The sequence below is a fragment of the Meleagris gallopavo genome, chromosome 1 (assembly GCF_000146605.3).
Source record: "Meleagris gallopavo isolate NT-WF06-2002-E0010 breed Aviagen turkey brand Nicholas breeding stock chromosome 1, Turkey_5.1, whole genome shotgun sequence".
NCBI lineage: Eukaryota > Metazoa > Chordata > Aves > Galliformes > Phasianidae > Meleagris > Meleagris gallopavo.
Window position 1 is genome coordinate 158,846 of NC_015011.2, and position 1,020 is coordinate 159,865.

The 1,020-nt window shown below is 66.2% G+C and overlaps 1 protein-coding gene across 1 annotated transcript in view; it reads left to right on the plus strand.

The window, feature by feature from the left end:
* CARMIL3 (capping protein regulator and myosin 1 linker 3) overlaps positions 1-1,020 on the plus strand; it is a 20,112-nt gene that overhangs the window by 15,505 nt on the left and 3,587 nt on the right. Inside the window, exons 26-27 of the mRNA XM_031552110.1 lie at positions 525-638; positions 996-1,017. Of these exons, the coding sequence (XP_031407970.1) occupies positions 525-638; positions 996-1,017 (136 nt within the window). The remainder of the gene's footprint in view (positions 1-524; positions 639-995; positions 1,018-1,020) is intronic.

Genomic DNA, 1,020 nt, shown 5'->3' on the forward strand with positions numbered 1-1,020 from the left:
AGGCCGAGGGAGGGGCTGTGCAGCCTGGACAAGGGACGGCTGCGGGGACACCGCGCTGCGGCCTTCCAGTACTCGAATGGAGCCTGTGAGCAGGAAGGGGAGCGACTTTGAACGGCCCGGCGCTGCGCCCCGGAGCTGTGGGTGCCCCATCCCTGGAGGTGCCCCATCCCTGGAGGTGCCCCATCCCTGGAGGTGCCCGTGGCCATGGATGGGCAGCCCGAGCTGGGGGGCGCGCAGCCCAAGGCAGGGGTGGGGCTGGATGATCGTTAAGGTTCCTTCCAACGCAGTCATTTTGTGGTTATTTACTCCCCACAACCTCATCACCCCCTGACCTCACGTGACCCCGACCTCACGTGACCCCGACCTCACGTGACCCCTGACCTCACGTGACCCTCACGACCTCATGACTGCCACGATCCCCTTGAACTCCATGAACTCTGTGACCTCCATGCCCTTCCACGACTCCGTGACCTCCTCCGACTCCATGGCCATGCGAACGCCCCCCTGACCCTGTGACCCCCCAGCTGTTCCCCAGCCTGGCAGCGCTGGGACCGGCAGGGGCCGGAGCGGGACCGCTGCAGCTCCTCCTGCAGGGCGTGGCTGGGGACGTGGCCAAGGCTGTGGACAAGGAGCTGGAGGTGAGCGCTGGGGGAACTGGGAGGGACTGGGAGGGGTCTGCTGGAGAACTGGGAAGGAGCGGGAGGGAATGAGAGGCGTGGGAAGGGCTGGGAAGGACGAGGAGGGAGCTGGGAGGAGCTGGGGAGCACTGGGAGGAACTGGGATGGAATGGGAGGAACTGGGATGGAATGGGAGGGACGGGTGGAGCTGAAGGGGAACAGAGAGGGAACTGGGAGATGCTGGGAGGGAACTGGAGGAACTGGGGATGCTGAAGGCCCTCGAACGTGGCCCAAACCCCAGTCGGGAAGGGAAAGGTCTTCCAGGTGGGGGTCCCCTCACCGGAAGTCCCCCTCCCGACCGGAAGTCCCCTTCCCCAGGTGCTGCTGGAGGCGCTGCTGGGTC